At 36.3% G+C, this 18,584-nt stretch overlaps 1 protein-coding gene across 8 annotated transcripts in view; it reads left to right on the top strand.

The window, feature by feature from the left end:
* The window catches only part of CSPP1 (centrosome and spindle pole associated protein 1), a 62,088-nt gene that overhangs the window by 5,504 nt on the left and 38,000 nt on the right, over nucleotides 1–18,584 (top strand). For 5 of the 8 annotated variants that reach the window (XM_063392922.1, XM_063392905.1, XM_063392913.1 and 2 more), the window contains exons 3-8: nucleotides 503–599; nucleotides 4,747–4,847; nucleotides 5,545–5,568; nucleotides 8,019–8,099; nucleotides 10,625–10,726; nucleotides 14,104–14,546. In XM_063392922.1, the coding sequence (XP_063248992.1) occupies nucleotides 503–599; nucleotides 4,747–4,847; nucleotides 5,545–5,568; nucleotides 8,019–8,099; nucleotides 10,625–10,726; nucleotides 14,104–14,546 (848 nt within the window). The remainder of the gene's footprint in view (nucleotides 1–502; nucleotides 600–4,746; nucleotides 4,848–5,544; nucleotides 5,569–8,018; nucleotides 8,100–10,624; nucleotides 10,727–14,103; nucleotides 14,547–18,584) is intronic. The other 3 variants (XM_063392930.1, XM_063392945.1, XM_063392954.1) reach the window with 3 other exon arrangements.

The raw sequence follows: 18,584 nt of genomic DNA, 5'->3' as shown, positions 1-18,584 counted from the left end.
GCTCTTAAAACTGTATTTGTTGTTAGAGAATATATTAAAGATTTATCTATTCAAAGTAATTTCCAAATTGAGTACTTCATATCTATATGTAGATTTTTAAAAACCTGTTTGCCACCAGGCATACACAGTAAGATTTGTATTTTACAAGTGAGAAAAGTCTTGTACATTGCTTGTATTATTCCTTCACCCCACCCTAGGGAAGCTGATTAGCAGGAATCTGTCCTCTGCCCACTCCAGAGTTTGGGTGTTGGGGTGGGGATGGAAGATATAAATATCCTCAAAATTTCTGTTCCAGAAATGATGAAATATCAAAGGCAAAAAACAATTGAAAAAAAAATCTGTTCTTATTACAGTTTCCCTATTAGTAATTTCAGTGTGTTAATCCAGCATTACTTTCAATCTCTCTGTTCTCTAGTGCTAATAATTACATTACTAATGTTGTTCTTTTATGTGATATTTCCTTTACTGTGTGATGCAGTAAGGCATTTTGTTTTGTTTTCAGAACAAGGAATCAGAGAAGCTTTCTGAAACTAGCAAGATGTTAATCTCCATGGCTAAAGAAAATATACCTCCAAACAGTCAACAGAACTATTCTTTAGGTATAGTATATATATTTTTAATATGTCTTCCAGATTTAAGTAGCATTTAATTACCTTTGACAATTTTTGGAAGGGCATTACTGCTTTGTATCTTTAATCATTAGGATGATAATTGTAATTCAAGTGCATAATAATTTTTCAGTCTTCTGAAAGTCTTGGAAATGTATGGAATTTTTTGGTATTTAGGCAGCTTTTTTTTGGCATGAAAATATGCCAAAAGGTGTCTCTTTCTTCTTGCAAGGTAGTGCCATTAAAAATACCCCAAATGAACAAACAAAAAAAGAACAACTCAAAAAACCTGCTTGCCAGTCCTTGATAAGTGATGTGTCCTTTCCTGTTGTATTTGGGTGGAGCAAAATCTTTGAAGGTCCATCTTTCATCTGGACTTTACTGCAAAAGAGTACATTCCCCCTGTATGTTGTGCCAGGGAAGCAGGGCCTCTTTCTTTCTGCCTCTTAAGAATCCTAGTGCAACTGGGCTGAGAGGTGCACAGTTAAACTAGTTTTTCCTTTAAATAGTGTCTTTCAAATGTTCAGGCAGTTTAAACTGTTTCTGTTGCTTTTGTACTTTTGTTACAATGTAGTCATTCATTGTGCAAGGAAAGAACAAGGACTTGGTTTTGGTGGAAATCTTAATCAGATGAAATGCTTAGATATATTTTGATGTGGCTACGAGGTTAATGTCTGTTTTCTTTATATATTGTCCTTTTTCTTCTTTTCTCTTTGTTCTTTGTGACCTTTGATTTAAAATGAGTGATAGTGTTCTTTTCTCCATTGTCCTGTTTCTGCAATATGCCACCTTTCCTTGCCTGTCCTACCATCTCCCTTCTGCAGGCACTACTGTTTTTTCTTAGCTACACTTGTGTAACTCAGGTTTGTCCTGACAGCTTTAGAGCTTTTCTGTGTCCTGTTTCTCGTTGACAAATAACTCTTTTCTTTTACAAGGAGATACTTTGGGTTAGTACCTCATTAATTTTCACACTGTGCCTACTGTAATTCTGCAGCTTCCAGTGGGAAGGAGCTCGAGCTTGTGCATCTGTGGCTCTCAATTGGTCTTAGCTGCATAAGTAAAACCATGATTTTTATAGGAATATTGTATAAATAGAACTTCCAGCCATCAGCAAGGCAAGCTCCTCAAAGACCTTTAGAGGAAAATTTCATTTAAAAGTACTTGGAATGATAATTGAATAGTCTTTGTCTCCAAAAGTGATAATGGATAAACTCAGTTAGAGGGCAGCACTTGAAGAAGTATCTATCACACATTTTTGGCAGTTTTACTTGGTTCAGCAGCTTACTCCTGGTGTTGATAATTCTTTGCTTAACAGATGAAACATATGATACAGAAAACAGAACACAAAAGGTAGTGGCAGTGGCACTGGCTGTGGCAGACCATTACCAAACATTTAAGCTTTATTAATATTAAAGTAGTTTTATTTTGTGTTGGAGAGCTATAATAGCATGTCATGCTGTGTTTGTTACTGTAAATTTGACCTAACTGGTGATGCCTGAATATACTAACACAATGAAGTCTTGGAGATGAGGGGCATTCAGGTGATCTGAAATGAAAAAAGAAAGTAGGTGTTGCCATGTTGGGGTTTAACCCCAGCTGGCAACTGAGCACAGCCACTCACTCACTCTGCACCAAGGGGCTGGGGGCAGAGAAGTGAAAGAGTGAAAGTGAAAAAACTCAGGGGCTGAAATAAAAACAGCTTAATAATTGAAAAAAAAGGAAATTAAAATGAAAGTAACAAAGAGAAAGGAGTAAAACTCAAGAAGGACAAGTGATGCAAATGTAGAACAGTTACTCACTACCAGCTGCTGCCCAGCTGGTCCTTGAGCAGCAGATCCCAGCAGCCTCCCTCCTAGTCTTCCTGCTGAGCGTGATGCCATATGGAATGGAGTATCCCTGTGGTCTGGGGTCAGCTGTCCCAGCCATGTCCCCTCCCAGCTCCTTGTGCATCCCCAGCCCCCTCGTTGGTGGGTGGGATGAGAGGCAGGAAGTGTGAGCCTTGCTCAGCAGTAACTAAAATATCCCTGCTATCAACACTGCTTCCAGCACAAATCCAAAACACAGCCCCATACCACCTACTATGAAGAAAATTAACTATCCCAGCCAAACCCAGCACTTTCTGTAATAATCATTTGGTGCTGAAATGGATGGTTGCTGATATTACTGGCTTGCTCTGCTTTTAAGCTCTGTAATTTTCTGTGGATTAAATCAGATTGGACTTGTTCTTTGTTGGCTATGAGTATATTCTAGAGTTCTAGCAGTAATATTGAGGTTCAGACTGAAAAAAGTTGCAGTTATTTCTCAACATTACATACCTGGAAATGTTTAAAAATGGATTTGAAATCTTAATATTTTTAAAAAATCATTGTTAGTGTGATTATATGTGGTTAATAGAAGGTGAAATGGCAAATAAATGCAGCTAATACCAAAAAAAACCAAAAGTAAAAAAAACCAAAGAGAAGGTATATCTCTTATTCTGTCAGAAGAATTTGGACAAATTTTGCATGAAATTAGGTTGAATGTATGTTAACTGGAGTGATTTTGCTCTGCTTGGCTCTCCAAGAGTAAGGTTTTGAAATGGGTAGTTTTGAAATATCCCCCAAATGGCTACCTATAATTGATATCTCAGTGCTTTTCTGGTGGCCAAAAAAGTCCTCTGTAACAAAACTAATTTTAAACCATCTTTTGTTTGAATACTTCACATATTTGAATCAAAGCACTGGATTTTTTTTTTGGTACTGAATTTTAGTGTCATCTGTGAAATTACTGAATTAATCTTTCCTCCAACTTGTTAGTTACTCATCTTTTTCTCGGTTTTCTAGACTTCATTCAGCAGTAATTAGGCATAAAATAAAAGGCAAGAGCAAGTAGCTGGAACAAACTATTTCTTCTTCTTCTGTATTCTGTTCCGCTTTATAACTCTTTTTCTGAAGTCTGAAATGGTACATTATTTTTTTTAAATGGAACTCACACTTACTTTATGTACAAAATTAGGAGAAAAGGAACTTGCAGGTTGGAGAAGAAATTCCTGTGCAGATTTTGGTTAATAGTTGGACTCTGTAGGCTGTTTCAGAATAGCAGAAGAAATATTTAATCAGTATTGGGTCCTTTGGTTCTGAATATCAGACTGACTCCTGTTTGCCACTTCTTCCCTGTTACACTGTTTTCCTGACTCACGAGGATAGAATAAATCAGAATATATCTTGAGCCAGGCCAAGCAAACTAGCCTACAATAAATTGGGACTGATCTAAGAGCAGGTCTTATCCCTCTCTTCCCTCTTACTCCTTGCTACTAATTTTGCATAGATCATGAGGTGTAGAAATGCTTTTAGAGAAACAATATGAAATAATAATAATAGACACACTCACTCCCAGTTGTAGTCTTTGTCACTAGTTGTGTGACTTTTGTGGAATTCACTGCTCTGTGGAGAGTAGCAAAAGTGACTACAGAGATGGGCTTCTGAGGTAGAGGATGTTTCTTATAAAGTACTTTGAAATGTATTTTGGGAACAGCAAACAGCTTGCATAGCATTACATTTTATTATATTTTAAGAGTGCAGCTGTTATGAGACCTGATAGTAATCTCAGAAAAGTACTAATGTGTTTTGTGTTTACTATGATTAAAAACACTGAGGTGGAAAGAAAGCTGATTATTATTTTTATCATATGGTCAGATTCCCTCTAGTTGTGTAGGAGCAAACAAATTTTTCACATGCCAAACAAATAGCATGTTGCTTTCATTTGGGAAGTGTTTTCTGTTGTGTGGTTAAACACAGCTTAAAATATCAGAATAATTTAGAAGCTCACACGTCAAAGGAGATTTCTTTGGAAATGTACATTGACAAAAGAAATATGTACAGTATTCAAGTAAATTCAGCTTATGGTGTGTTTTTTTGTAATGGGAAGAAAAAGTCAAAGGATGAGAGGAAAACTATCCAAATACCAATCTGTTTTTCTATGCTTTTCACCCAACTACACATACAGAGAAGGTGTGATTTTTTTCAGCTGTTGTGTAATTATTGGTTGCATGGTTAATTCTTTTTTTATTGCTTGTGGCTAATAAAAATCTAGATGTAGCTCTTGCTTTGTATTGACACAAAATAGTAAATAATGATATTTAATGGTCCTGAACTTGCAGGTGACTATGGCTTGAGTTTACCCCTTGGAGAAGAATATGAACGAAAAAAACATAAACTGAAGGAGGAGCTTCGACAAGATTACAGGCGATATCTTTCTCAGGTAAAGCTGCTTGTCTGGCTGCTTGACTTTAGTGAGTCTCTTAAAATCATTCTCTCATTTAATTGAATGAAAATTAATCTCTGCGGGAAATTCTTTAAGGAGGCATTCATTATGAGCAATGGCTGAATTTGAAGACTTGAGTGAAAGTCATTTCAGAATATTTTGTTTATATATTTTAGGCTTCTACAGATCTGATCACTGTGTGACTACATATTATTTAGTACACTTCTTTCTGAATATTTTATTTATTTGTTTTTGCATCTTCCTCGATTTTTTTTTCCTAAGAATTTAAAAGCTGTTACTTCCTGAAGTACTTATGTATTCTATGGTCTGTAACTGGGGTAAGAATATCCCTGTACTTTGGATGACTCCATTTGACAGCTTCTTTTCAGTTTTAGAAAGAAAAACCTTTGATGTTCTGCTTAACATGATTTACTAAATGTCACAGTAAATTTAAAATTGAAATGATATGTATGAAATGTCATTGTCTTGGAAATATTCTGTAGCTGCTCTGCATGAATCAGAAGAAAATAAGGAACCAAATAATTTCTTTTTTATGAAAATACTATTTACCAGTGTCTTTAGTTCTTAAAATGAATGAATGGATTTGCTTTAAGAAAGGAAGTATTTTTTTGCTAAGTCAAATATTTTTGCCTCAAGGACTCCTTTTGAATAGTATCTTTTCCCTGATTTTTAGGGTATTTCACAGGCAAAAAGAAAGGTAGGGTGCCTTCAATATTATTTTCTTTCAAATTAGTTGCTTTTTGCTTTGTTTCAGAACTTTATGCTCTTGGAATTCAAAAAATCATTGCTTTTCTTTGTGCTTTGTGCATTTGTGCATGCTGTGGTGATTAGCTGTGACTAACAGCATTGCTTGCTTTGTGCAAAATGATTACTTTCATATATTATTTTCTGTTCCTAAGTTTTTAAAACACTTGTTGATTTCCTGTTCCCTATGCAGTTGCCATTGTTGCTGTCTAATGCTGGCTCTACAATAGGTTTTATTTTAGTAGACATTTGCTTCAAGGATTATCAGTTATGCAGATAGTAAGGGTTCAGATTTTTTTTCTTGGTAGACATATTTTATAAAGCTAGAATAAAATAGTAACTTATATAAATATTATATCATTGCAACCACAGTCAGAGCTTTTTTCTTCCCTTTCTCTATGAAATCTCATCAGTGGTGCTTAGGGAAGCAGCTTAGGGCTGCAGTTATTTAACTCCTACTGGCCAGAATGCAAGAACACAAACAAGCATTATGAGGAAAAAAATAACATCACAGGTGTTATTTTTACAAGCTTTGTTTAATTAATTTTAGTTCTTAAAATATTTTTATACTTTTGTGGATCTATAATTTTGAAATTTATTGCTGTCCATCCAAATTGTTAAGATGGAGCAATGTCAGTAAAGGACCAGGAGGTAATGTGATAGGAACACAATCTGCTGGTTTTTTCTGGGGTTTTGAATAACATGCATATGATACAAATTGGCAGTATTAGCATGCACTAGAATTCTTAAGTAGCAATAGCAACAGCAGAATAAATTGCCTTCTTAACCTCTAACCAAAATCATCCTTATATAATTTTTGTTTCTTGTTTAATTTAAAACTCCAGATTATTTTCAGAGTTAGAATATTGTGTTAAAACTTATGTTTCAGAATTATCATCAAAGCACCCAAATAATACAATTTTTACATTAACTTCCAGTGTTTTATTTTCAACTGGGCTTCAAGGTTTATAAGGCCTTTTTGTTAGTGTGTTTGATCTAGTACATGTTAGCTATATTAAGCTGGTAGGGACTGAGGAAGAACTAAGATAACAATCTCTAATTTCTTTTTTCCACCTAAAGAGAACTGGTGGAACTTTTAGCAGTTCTCACAGTGATAATTTTTTTTGTTAATAACTTGCTTAGTCATGCTTATGTAGAAAAATGCAGCTTCCATATCAGGTTCTGATTTTGGAAACGATGTTTTTAAGATCAGAGGTAATCTCTAGAGATATCTTCAAAATGTGTGCAAAGAATTACTTAATAATGAGGATTACAATTTATGTACCTTTTCTAGTAGAAATAACTTGATTTTCCATATAAATCTAGTTGTCTTGGTGCTTGAATATTTTTGCATGATTATTAAATGCCTTAAATCTTTTAATGTCTAGTTTGAAATATCATTTATAATGATGTGAGTTTGTACTGGAACAGGTAGAGCTCTTCCTTTTTGACATTCCTCTACGCATTTAGGCCACATTGCAACATAGATAAGGAAAGGAAACAATGCTAGTGGAATACTGTATCTCACCATTCCCCTCTTCAGCCCACGACACACAAATAGATGATCTTTTTATTGAAGATAATCAGATTTATAAAACATATGATTGACTGGGAATGGTCTGGGGATGCTTTTAATAAAGGAGTGATGTATGACAGATCCTCTAGACGTGGAATTTAAAAACCTGCATCAGCACTGATATTTGGTTTGAAGAGCAGCTACCTTGACTTGCTGCACAGCCCAGGTCCCAAGCTGTGGCCCAGGGATCTGTGTGGAGCAACAACACACTGGTTTTGATGGGAAGTTCTGCTCTGAAAGTGACTGATGGTCCATAAGGAATGACAAAATTTGGTGGTGGGTCATTATCCTTAAAAACGTGGGCACTGCTGGTATGGAAAACTCTGTTGTGATAGAGGTGTGCTACTGTTAGTATGACTTCCATCTGTTAAAGAGGTAGACCTATGTTTTTTGCTGTTAGAAAAAGCAATTTTTCATCTTGAGTAAGGAAGTGTCTTGGAAGATTCCTCTTATGTTTGTACAGTCACTTGTGCTTGTGCTACAGAAGAACTGAGTGGGGTTTCTTTGAATAAAAATTGGTGTTTTTTAATATAGAGACTACATTACATAATACTGGAAATAGTGTGACATGGAAGAAGTGACAGACACTTTCAAACTCAAGCTTAAAACTTGGCAAAGACATTTACTTCCTGCATTCCTTGACTTCACTTCATTCATGTGTTTCAAAAACATCCTGCTTTTTCGGAATGTGAAGGTTGTCTTCAGTCTTTATTTCACCAAATTGCTCGAATTACTTCAGAATACATAATACCTAACAACTTTTTAGTGAGTAAGATTTGGTATTTTAAAGTGTATTGAATGGTTTTATTTTTTTTTTTTTAATGTAGAAAAATTATCTGACTACTGATGAAGTAGATCCATATACTCAGGGATTATCTCTTCCAATTGATGAGCGAAGATCTGCCAAGGTAAATGAAGTATAACTTGAACACCTGGGTGTTGAAACTATTACAGAAAAAATATTTCCACTTAAGGTTTTTCTTTTTCTTTTTTTCTTTTTTTTTTTTTTTTTCTTTTTTTTTTCTTACAGAAATGAATGTTTTTGGAGGTGGTAATTAGTAATAATTTTCAGAAAAGTCTGTTCCTTCCTTTTTTTTGTTTTAATTTTTAGGTTACCTGCATTCTTAAGTTTTAAATATTTGGTTTCTATTATATAGATTTAATTCTATACTGATACTAGCTTGAGGTTTGCTGCCTCTGATCCACACATTTGAAGCACTTGAACATCTGTTCAAAACCTTTAGTGGTTGTGCTTGGTTTTGTTCAGCAGTCACTATTGATCTGATCTCCTGCCCTCAAGCTGTTGGCCTTATAGTCCCAGGTTCTTTCTTGTGTTTGCTTGTGAATTGTTCCATGAAGTTGAATCAGCAGAAACATTGTAATTTATCAATAATTTATCAATTTTTTTTCTGACAAACACCAGTTGTGGTTGGTTTGTTGTTAAGACTGGTCATAGCACAGCAGAGATTCCAGGCAATGAGATAACCTGTGTTGCTGGAGGAGGGCCAGACATTTGCATTCCTGGGGGTTTTGTTGCTTTTTGATGTTGTTTTTAACCTTGGTTGCCTTCAAGTTGTGCTGTTGATCTGTGTTTGGGGCTATGCTGTCACTGCAATCAGGTGCAAGACTTCTGCAATGCCCTTGTGCTTAAACTTTCTGCCCCTCTTGTGCTCTTGGTTTGGCTGCAGGAGGAGCCAGGTGAGGACTCAAAGTGAAAATTGCTTTTGTGAAAAGCCCTAAACTCCAAATTATACAAGTGTAAAAAGGAGGCAGCAAGAATGAGACACCCAGGAAGGGGGAAAGGACTCCTCAGGGGCAGCATGCATTTGTACTGAGTTTATGTTAGCTTCAGGTTCTCATGAACTTTGCATTTACCCTTGCAATTATGTGTGCTGAGACAGTGAAAATAAATTATGTTGGATTAATTCTGTGGAAAGAAATTAAAGATGTATTTGTACTCGAAACATGTCTTATCATTGATGGGTTTGTATCGATCATGTCAGGTCTGTTCAGGTGTGTTGTATCCTTTTTCCCCATCTATTTGTTGCTCCTGCAGAACCTAAAAGCTGCCAGGAGATGTCACACTGTGCCCTGTTAATCAGTTGGCCTCTGGGCAGAATAATGAGAGGTTAACATTTGCATTTTGGTTTCCTTTTTTAGGTCAAAAGTGCAATCACATAGCATATTGAATTTTCTGCTGAGTGTTTTGCCACCTGTTAAAAACTATGCTGGTTTCTCAGCTTTGAAAAATGCATCTCAGGCAGCTTTCATGGCTGTCTGTGTGTTTTATATTGTCACTGTTAGAAACCTATAGAAAGCTTCTTTTTTTTGGGAAAAAAACCCCAAAAATGAAACAGTTTTGGAGAGCATTGGTCTAATCTGCAAAACCTGTGGTAAATCTGGTATTTAGATGGTGATTGAGGTATAAATTATTTTTGTTTGAAATTTGTTCATGAAAAGGTAAATTTATGTGTGATGCTCAGATTTTTTTAGTACTTTTACTTTTTTTATTGGAAAATGCTGCAGGGGAAGAGCCTGATTCATAATACTGCAGTATAATTCTCTTTTTTCCCTTTATGTGATTGTTGGAATAAGGTAGTATAAGAGATACTCCACACTCTAAATGGGGACTAATATCAAGAAATAATACAAATTAGAGTTTGCTTTATCTGGATACTTTTGTATTTCATATGATATCATTAGGCTGTTGATGTACAATTCATGTATATTTTTAGACCTGAGAAAGCTGAATATAATGAATGTAAATATCACTTTGCAAAAGCAGCTAGGACAACAAGCATAGATCCTGGTTTTCTTGGTTTTCTTGGTTTTCTTTGCACTTCTGACTTTTTGCATTCAGTTTAACTGCTTGTTTAAATTTGACAGTTCAAATTGTAATTGAAATATCTTGTCTACACTTGTATTTGTTAACCTGTTTTAATTGTGAGGGGGCAAGCCACAAGTAACCTTAACACAAAGAAAAAGATCGTATATTTGAAAATCAGCTGTAAATACATTCCAGTTGGAAATCAGAAGATGATTCCTAATTGTCAGAGCGAGGCTTTGGTGAATTGTGGAATGGGCTTAGCGGGAGGAAACCTACCTGGTTATAAAGATGTTTAAACCTACCTGGTTGTAAAGATGTTTAAACCTAACTGGTTTTAAAGGCACAGTAGTGTCTCTGGGGATTAGCCTTCCTGCCCAAGAAGCTGACTTCTACTTACAGATTTCAGATTAAGAGAAAGTGCTATATTAAGAGAAAAAGAACTAAAACCTCAAAGTACTTCAAGCCTTATTTGTACATCACAAAGAATGTGAACAGGGATGGGGGGAAAACACACAGTTTGCATTTATTCATTTAGTACTGCAGTTCTATGAAGTTAAAAGCTTCTAAAATGCAAAATTATGATGCCTTTTTCAATGCCTATTTTAGGAGAGATTACGGCTTGAAAGAAACAAGGAGTACAATCAATATCTCAGGGATAAAGAAGAATGGAATGAAAGGTTAAGGAAATTGGGAAAGAAAAACAGAGAGGTAATACACCTTCACAGTCTTATCATTGCCTCAGACATCCAAAGTAAGAAAAAATACAGAAATAATGTTGTTAGGCTACATTTTATTAATGCATCTAAGCAAGTCCTGGTTACAACTCCCATGGTGCAGTTCCTGATTCCTGCTTCCGCCATGTCTGTCTGGTAGAAGGATGCTTTCTGTCTTCTGTGTGTCTGAAGCAATCCCAGGGCTGTTCTTGATGATAAAAGTGATATCCAAAAAAGCTATCTATTTTAACAAAATGTTGAACTCTACATAGTGTTCCTTAGCTTTTGTTTGTGGATGCTTTTTTCCTCTGTCATGTAGATAGCCAGGCAGGTGTATCAGCCATGCAGAATATGGAGCTGTGCATTTGTGAATAAAAATCAAAGAGTCTTTGCTGGTGAAGGTGAACTAGACATAGCCCAGTCCAATTCTGAGCTGAGGCCTTTGATTTTTGTGGTAGTAAGCAGCTGAGAAAACACACACACACACACTCACCTCAGTTGGATGGGGGAGAGAATCAGAAGAGTCAAAGTGAGAAATAGTGTAGGTTGAGTTAGAGACAGTTTAATAGGTAAAGCAAAAGCTGCTCAGACAAGCAAAGCAAACCAAGGAATTCATTCACTTCCCCTGGGCTGGCAGGTGTTCAGTCATCCTCTAAAGCTGGGCTCTGTCACATGTGACTGTGACTTGGCCAGACAAATGCCATACTCAGAATGTCCCCCTTCCCTCATGTTGAGCATGACCCCCTGTAGAATGGAACATCCCTTTGGTTAGTTGGGATCATCTGTCCTGGTTGTGTCCCTTCCCAATTTCCCATGTACCTGCAGCCTCCTTGCTTGTGGGGCAGTGTAAGAAGCAGAAAAGCCCTTGACACTATGTTAGTGCTACTCAGTAGGAATTAAGTTATCCCTGTGTTATCAACACTGTTTTCATCACAAATCTAAAACATAGCCTCATACAAGCTACTGTGAAAAAATTTGTCCCAGCCAAAACTAGTGCAACAGACAGTGGGATTTTTAGGTCTGATTAGCATTGTTGTGAGACTCTTTGTTTTAGTAATCTGGAGGGAATATATTGATCTATAAAATCTTTTTAACTTTAGAATCTTGTCTGGATTAGGTAAATTTCCTCTTAAAACTATTTTTGCCTCAGTTTAGTGATGGACTGTAATAATTTGGGACTCTCATCTAGTAGAAGTTTGATTTAAGAAGTCCTTCCACTTCTTTTTAATAGGGAAATTCTAAAAGTGTACAGTAGTGTGGGAGCTAGATCATTCTATGAAAGACCTTGTATTTGTACCCGAAACAGCTGGAAGTTTATTGCCTTCCTTACAAGAGCTGGCAAGTGCAAATCCCCCTGTATTTGTAATTTCTGTCCAGAAGAGTGGTTGTCTGTCTCTAGAAGGATTGTTTTCTTGAGAGAAACATCTTTTCCTTTGAGTGCACTGGAGTGTCATATAGTTGAAAACTATTTTAATCTGTGAAGTCATCCATAAGGCAGCATTCAGGCTTCCTTCATATGCTGGAATTCAGTATCTCATTCTTACTTCCTTCTTCAAGGTTTAGAGTGCTACACAGCAGTGATCCCTAGGAAACATTGGCAAAAATGTAGTTTATTTTTGTGCAACTGAATCTATAAATCTCTAAAATTTTTCTACACGTTTGGTTATTTAGGTTTCCTAAGCTGACTTACCTAATGAAATCTATATAGGGACTCAAGGGTTTTTCTTTTTGCTTTATTTGTCATCTAACTGGACCTTTAAGTTGTATTTTTATTACTCTTGTGTAGAAATGATTTTACTGCCAGAAAAGAATAAACAGGGGAAAAAATGGTCAGGATTTGTTGAGGTTATGCTATCTCTGACAGGTATTTAACTTGAGTGAGAGTCAAATTACATATGTGACCTCCAAAATTTGATCCAGCAGTTTGGATAGTCATAGGATAAATCCTGCTCAGAGTAGTGTTACCTTCACAGTTTAGATTAGGTTGGTCTGGCTTTATCTGATGGAGTTTAGAAAGGATGGAGAATCCACAGTGCTCTGGGCAACCTGTTCCACTGCTTTAACTGCTTGATCTGAACTTCTGTCCCTCTGTATCCTGGAATTTTCCTTTGCTGCAGCTTGTGGCTGTTGGTTCTTTGAAAACCACGAACACTGGTATCTGTGTAACCACCTTTTACACAGGCACTGCAATTACTTGTTCCTGCTGCACCGTACACACCCTCCTTAATCTTCTTCCAGGCTGAATAAACCCAGCTCTGCCAGCTTCTCCTTTAAGAGCTCAAATACCTCAACCATCTCAGCAGCCACCCTCTGCACTTTCTCCAGTTCATCAGTATCTGTGGGGGGGCAGGCAGAGACTGGACACACTACACCAGAACCTAAAAACATGATAAATACTGAGCAGAGAAGGATCACTTGCCTTGACCTGTGCACGTACTGCAGCCCAGGGTGTGGTTAGCAGTCATCACTGCAAGCGTGCACTGCTGCCTCTTGATCAGCTCCTTGCCCATGACCAACCCAGGCCTTTTTCTCTAGTGCTGCTCTCTAAGTGGTCAGTGCCCAGCCTGTCCTGGTGCATGGCACTCTTCTGTCTCAGATGCAGATGTCTGCCTTTGCATTTGTTGATTTTCATGAGCTTTTTGTCAGCATGTTTCTCCAGTTTGTCAAAACCCTTCTCAGTAGCAGTCATACCCTCTAGTATATTGATCCTTCTTCCCAGTTTGGTGTGATTTACATCCTTAATTTACTTGCATTAAACTTTGTAATGTACGAGTTACTGTTGTCTTTATTCCATAGAGGAAATATTAGATCAAAGATTAGTACACAGAAATACTACAGGATTTATGCAAAACTGTGGTTTTTGTAAGGACTGTGTATTGAACACTAGTCCAGTGTCATAGGGTTGATTTTTTATCTACTTAACTATCCTTTTCTCATAATGACGTTTTCTGAGGAGCAGAGAAGTAGATTAAGAAATGCTCAGGTTAAAAGGTTGTGCTCATAGGTAAGAAGTATTACAGACTTGCCTGAATCTGGATAGAATGAAGATATCTGGGCTCTTGATGAAGTAAAGTTTGAAATGTATTTTTTTTATTGTTTGCACCTCAAAAACTGAAGGTCAGATTTGAGTTCATAAAAGACCTGTCCAGTATTGATAGCCATTCTTCTGAAAGAAATAAGATAAGAAGAAGACTGTGGGTTTTTCCCCCAGAAAAATGAAGAAAACCCTAGCTTTTAAGCACTTCTTGAAGTATTTTGCTCACTTTTTGCCTTTTTTTCTTGTTTCGGGTTTATTTGAAGAAATACAAAACTGAGGTTTTACTCAATGTAATTTGTGTATATTCAACTCTCAATATTGTTTCCATTAAACAGAATGAGATACACAGGAATAAAACACCTATTGCTGTTACCAGGCTCCAACCAGAATTACACAGAGAAATCCAGCCCTGTAATACACATGCAGAACCTCCCAAGAAGGATGCTTTTACTTCCACAGAAGGTTGTGAAGAGCTGCTAAATAAGAGATGGCTACAGGAAGACAGGTTCCACAGGTTAGATGATGAGGCTGAATTGAGAAACCGATTCTTAAATAAAAGACTTGATGAAGATTTGGATGCTCCCAATCAAAGACATCATGGATTTGCGAGCCAATCTGTTCCTACTAGGAAGCATCACAGATTTGATGAAGATGGGGATTATGGTAGAAGATACTACAGAGTGGACTATGATCCTGAGACAAATGCAGAAATGGACCCTGGATTTAGACATGAAAGCACCTATGACAGAAAAACTCCCTGGGGTTTTTATGCTGAAAGGTATGCTTAATTTTATTTTCTCTTTTATTTCTGTAGTGTTTGTTGATGGCCATGGTTTGCTCTCTTTACATATTAGGGAAGATTCCCATGTGAAAGCAGGATTGTTGTACTTACTTTTGCACTTGCAAAAAGGACCTTTGCAATAATTTATAGAAAAAAGTGTTGAAAAATTGGATCAGTCCCTAAGGCTACACATATATTAAGAAGCACTTTATATATCACAGCAAACCAGGAATACTAGAGAAATTACTCCTAAAGCAGCAGTCCCCAATGCATTTTTATGAAGAGTGGTTTACCAGAAAACACATTTGAGAGCAAATCTCTGCACTGAGAACCCAATGTTGCTTCTGTTTCTTTAGTCTGCAATAGTTACAGCAAGGCAGTTTTCAGTTCAGATTCCCAAACTGGTTTGAGCTTCAATTTTTGTTACATGTTACTATGCGTACAAAATGTAAAAGTCTATGTTTAAAAAATCCTCTTTTTTACTCCATGTCTTTCTAAATGACAGGTTTTAAACATCTGTGTAGCTGAACCAAATCCTGATGGTTTTAATTGGTGCACTGTAATAACAACACAGTTTGAATGAGTATTTAGGAAAGCCCAAACCAAACAAAAGAGGGTGTCTAATATAAATCATTCAGGAGCAAAACTGGTATTATGTACTGTTCACTATCAAATAGTCTTTACTGTGTTAACTGATACATCAGTTGGGTTACTTTAACATAAATTTTTAATCTTTCTCTTCTAGCTTTCATTTAAAAGAAAATAAAGTATGGCCTTCCTAATCATTCAGGGTTTGGCATTCTGGCCACCTTTAGTTATTCCATTGCAAGCACTGGTTGCTTTCAAAATTAGATGAGTTGTGGTGTGAAACAGCACCAAACTTGAAACTGATCTGTTTATACAGCCAAACAAAGCAGTAAAGTTTATTGTAAATAATTTTTCAAATGATATTTTAAAAGTGTTAATTTGTTCTCTCTCCAGGTCTCGGGAACATGAGTGTTGTAGTTATTTTTATTTCTGTTAAGGTGGTTGCCAGAATTGTTTTCCTGCAGTTGCTTCAATGAAGGAACCACCAGTGTTCTTCCTTTGCAAGGCAAAATAAACTTTTTTTCTTTTGTCTAGAATTAACACTACTAGGAAAAACAAAGGCAAATTGTACCACTCTCAACAGTGTTGAATATTACTATTATGTTTTGTTGTTAGTTGCTGGTGGATGGGTTAAATGATCTTTTGAGTCATTGTTTACACTGATAATTTTCTGGATAGTACTGCACATTAATAACTGGGGGAGGGGAAATGCTCTTCTGTAAAAGCATTTTCTGAATTCAGTGAACTCATATTGCTTTTCCAGTTTCACATGCCAAGAGAGTTAGAATAATTTTTCTCCAAAAATTGCTCTTGATATTCTTAGCCTTTAAAAAAAAGTAATTGTAAAGAAAGTAAGTATGTGGGAAAAAGGAAATGTCTGGAAGTATTTGGGAGAGGCAGACTCTAATAAATGCGTTATTACAGAGCCTCAGACTGTGTGTTCTGGTGTGCTTCTAAAATGCATGTATTTATTGATACAGTGTTTCTGGAAAAGACTAGCAAATAGAAACAGTGATTAAATAGATGAGAGGAACAAGACTGCCTGTTTTCTGCTGAGATAGAGAGAAGAGACTGCAAAATTCAAAATTTGTTCCATTCTGTAGTGTATTATCAGTAGAAATGAGCAAATGAGGTGTTAGGATAGAGTGGAGTTGTCCTGTAGCTTTTCAGAAAGAAAAATAATTAGAAGCTTGACTTGGTGTCTAACAAAGACAACCGAAATATTTTTGAAACTAACAGCAATATTTATTTCTCTGTGTTAGCTAATACTCAGAAGGATGATGTCCTCTTTTTATTAGGTAGCTGTTTGCCACTGTCTAATGCAGTTGGACACAGTCTAAATATTTAAATAGAAGTAACCAGTTGATAGTGTTTGAGGGTTCACTTTGTTTCTCAAAGAATTTATACAGAATTACATCAATAAAATATCAGCAAGTATAGTGTTTGAACCAACAGTAGACATCATGTTGAATATTAGTAAACTAGTTTTTAGTTATTCCAGAAAAGGTGGATAGTGCTTATATAAATATCTGTGACTAGTAAATCACCAGGTAATTCATGAGTCACTTGGAAAGACCTCTGAAACTGCTTTATCTCCAGTTTTCTTTTAAAAGAGAATAGAGAAGAGAGCCTTATCTTTGCTGTTGCCAGATTTGGTGTATCTTCTTGAAAGAAGCTGCTGGACTATTACCTGAATTCCCTGAACTTGATTTTATACACAAGATTGTTTGGGGTTTTTTGTGTGTATTTTCTACTAATCAATTTTTACTGAAAATTAATTTTCAGTATTTCTTTATTAAATGTGTTTTTTAATCTAGTACTTTTTTCTCCTTTGAAAGGAGTGCCACTTAACCTCCTATGAAGTAAATTCTCTCTTAAAAAGACTGTTCAAGGAGAAACATAGCTCTTAGTGACAGCTCAGCTTTGAAAGTGTTAGCATTTTTTTTCTACATTTCAGGCGAAGTCAACTTTTCCCAAACACATTTGATTTATGCTGGAAACTAAATTCAAAAGGAAGCAAATTTTTATTTGCTCTACTAAAGTTCTGAGGCTTTTATATGGGGATTTTTAGTTTGGAGAGGCAGATTTTCATAACAGGGCTTTTCAGAAGGATTTCTGTTTTGATGGAGGCACAAGGTCTGTGGTACATTTCAGCAAACAGAAACAGTGACCAGGAAGTGGGAAGAATTGCAAAATGTTTAGTTCTTAGGAGTGGAGTGCTTTAGTCCATCCCCAGCTGTCAAGTCTGCCCTGTAAACAGGAGACAACAGCTTCTTGATTGAATTGGGCCAACATGTCTGGGCCTGCTGTGCCAAGCTGGCTGCTTTTTACAAGAAGGATTGCCTCTTGAATTCCAAGGTTTGTTTTTTTTTTTTTGCTTCCTTCCTGCATCTTTTCTTTACACTGGGGACTTGGCTTTCTATTTCCTGGCTGTTTCACTCCTGTGTGACCAGCCTTGTAAGGAGTAGATTGATTGTTGTCATAAAGATGAACTTGATCATGAGAGAAGATCATGTTATGCCAAGAGGGTAAATGATCTTTCATGTTGTTCTGGTGGGTTGTTAAGATACCAGATCAATGTTTAATAATCTGCTTACATCCTTTTTGCCTTTAATTATTGAATTCTGTTTAAATTAGAGATAGGCAGAGCTGTGGCTTTTTTAATGTAAACAAATGAGGTTTTCTTCCATGTTTACCTAGTTTTGTTGGGGTTTGTTTTGTTTGCTTAATAGGAAGTCCATAGCTCTGTCCAGCTCTAGAAAAAATATAACTTTGATAGCATTTGTTGGGTACTTTATTTTTTATTGAATACCTATTTTTGCTCTATTTTGTCATGATAACTTGAAGTCCTCAGTATAGAGCTGTTATTTTGCAAGTCAAGAAAAGCTTATAAATTCTACTACCCCAAGTCTTTTCATGAACAGCTCCCTTGTGTCCATAAAAATATTTGGCATCTCTGAAGTTGCTTGAAGTTCCAATCATATGATTTCACTTCTTATGTAGATAATTCAAATTTTAGCTCCTGAATTTTTGTATTCACGATGTTGCCTGTCTTTTGCCTTGAACAGAAGTCACCTCACCCTTTTAAAGTCTGTCAGGTGTGTAGTGAAGTGTAGATTGTCATTGAAGAAGCTTTTCATATCTGAATGGGTTGTTTCACCAGACTTATCCAATAGCTGTGTGCTAAAACCTGTTGAAGACTTCATTGGCTCCTGGGGATTAAAAGCATCAAGATCTGTTTCAGTTAATGCAGTGTGAGTGGCAAAAGCCCTTCAGCTCTCAAAACTCTTAACCAGGTTCATTAGATAAGGGCTGCAGGAAAGCAGGCTTGGGAATTCACATTCCTGACAGAGAGCTGCTCTGACAGTGCTAGCAAAGTGAATTATTTCTAAATATTTTTTGATATTTTCAGAACTGGTTCTGCTGTCCAGTGTGCATTCAGGCAGA

Source organism: Prinia subflava, chromosome 1 (genome assembly GCF_021018805.1).
Source record: "Prinia subflava isolate CZ2003 ecotype Zambia chromosome 1, Cam_Psub_1.2, whole genome shotgun sequence".
NCBI lineage: Eukaryota > Metazoa > Chordata > Aves > Passeriformes > Cisticolidae > Prinia > Prinia subflava.
Note: the sequence above shows the minus strand (reverse complement) of the source record. Positions and strands in the feature narration are given on the sequence as shown.